General features: G+C 36.1%; 1 protein-coding gene across 1 annotated transcript in view; it reads left to right on the forward strand.

The window, feature by feature from the left end:
* MEF2A (myocyte enhancer factor 2A) overlaps positions 1-1,702 on the forward strand; it is a 51,507-nt gene extending 49,805 nt beyond the window's left edge. Inside the window, exon 10 of the mRNA XM_009877394.1 lies at positions 5-1,702. Within this exon, the coding sequence (XP_009875696.1) occupies positions 5-172 (168 nt within the window). The 3' untranslated portion in view covers positions 173-1,702. The remainder of the gene's footprint in view (positions 1-4) is intronic.
* The last annotated feature ends 243 nt before the right edge of the window (positions 1,703-1,945 follow it).

The raw sequence follows: 1,945 nt of genomic DNA on the forward strand, positions 1-1,945 counted from the left end.
TCGCTCTCCTGTCGACAGTCTCAGCAGCTCCAGCAGCTCCTACGACGGCAGCGACCGGGAGGACCCGAGGAGCGATTTCCATTCGCCCGTCGTGCTGGGAAGGCCCCCGAATTCAGAAGACAGGGAGAGCCCCTCGGTAAAACGAATGAGGATGGACACGTGGGTGACATAAACTTGCGGCGTCGCTTCTTCAGTTTTGAGTTCTCGAAATGAACTGTCCTGACATATCTAAATTTATAAATAAGGACATAAGTATATTTATATGTATATACATACGTGCATATATATATCTTCACATGCATATATATGTGCTAGTGTGTGTAGCATACACGAAATCATCAGGCACTTACGACAAACTTCTTGTATAGCTGCAGATGTCCCATGGTAAAACGTAACAGAACAATCCTATAGGTATTGATCTAGTCTGGCACTTACCTGGACTTGTTGTTTTAATAATATATCCTGTTTTGCAAAGAAACATTGTACCCGCATTATAATCCTACCACACTAGATTGCAGAAACCGAGAGGGCTCGCCTGTAGTAACGTCCCTGTGTGTTTTATTCAAGCTGTATGGTTACTTGTAGTTAAGAAATAATTGCTTTGTAGCAGCAGAGCAGTAGAAAAGCAGGAAGAAGAAAGCAATACTGTACATAAAATGACCTTTATATTACCCAACCTGGCATGGGTCTCTATTGCAGAGGGTGCATGGAGAAGGGCTGATGCTATAAGAAATAAATAAAAAGAAAAAAAAAACACAAAAACCCTGTTTTGCACGTGCAAAAAAAAAAATAGTGTATTGGGTCAAAGAAGTGATTTTTTTAATGAGTGAAAGAGAGACATAGAGAACTCGCATGAAATATTCAGAAAATATTAGCCTAGAAAATAGAACATTAACAAAATAAAATTAATATATTAAGTTATAATTGGAATATGTTTGACAAATTTGTTTTTACGTTCATACCTTTGAAAAATATAGAAACGGATTTTAGCTCATGTATATTTTATATTAAAGAAAACAATACCCTAATGAATTGAAGACTATATATAAAGTTATATACAGTACTTTTGAACACATTCTGCTATGAATTATTTATATAAGCCAAAGCTGTATGTTGTAGCTTTTTTGTAGAGTATAGTTTTATCTTATTTTGACTTTCTAGTTTTTGCTTTCAAAGATGAAAAGGAAAAACTTGCAGGCGGAACCTTGGGGGAAAAATAAGCCATGAACACTTATATGTAAATTTAAATTTGAGCCAAACTCTTTGTGTATATAGCATCCTAAATATATTATCACCTTTGGTGTAAGTACCTATGTATTGTACGTTCACCAGATTAAAAAGTATATTTTTGTGGATTGACGCCAACTTGAAAAAAGGCGAGGTCCTTATTAAGTAGAGTATTCACTGTTTAATATTTACTATTTTGTTAAATATACTGTACTTTCTTTGGATTTTAATTATTATTAATATTATTATCCAGATTTTTCAGAGGGTGTATAAAGGGGTCGTTCCCCTCACTGGTGGTGAATGTGTGCCGTTAAATTGTAATCTCTGTGCTGTATGGTTAAGCTTCATTATACATTTTATATATATGTATATAAATAGCAAAGTGGCAAAAAAAAAAAAATCCGGTGTTAAGTTCATCCTGCATAAATATAAAAAATCTGTTACAACACATTTTAAGGCATCATTTTAAAGCTGCCTCTTCTGAGGAGGAAAAAAAAAAAAAAACAGTGGAAAAACTTGACCTAATTTCTCATGATAGGGAAATAACACATATCAGATGAGCACAAAAGGTTTTTTGAGTTGGTAAGTGGTTTGGGATGAAGCCGCAGCCTCAGAAATAGCCGTGCCGTTTCCTCCTTACCGCTTCCACGCAATAGAGTGAGGAATCGAGAGCCCCCATCGTGCCGGGAGGTTTTGTTCCGTGCTCGGGCTTGGCAGC

The sequence above is a fragment of the Apaloderma vittatum genome, unplaced genomic scaffold (assembly GCF_000703405.1).
Source record: "Apaloderma vittatum isolate BGI_N311 unplaced genomic scaffold, ASM70340v1 scaffold34869, whole genome shotgun sequence".
Lineage (NCBI taxonomy): Eukaryota > Metazoa > Chordata > Aves > Trogoniformes > Trogonidae > Apaloderma > Apaloderma vittatum.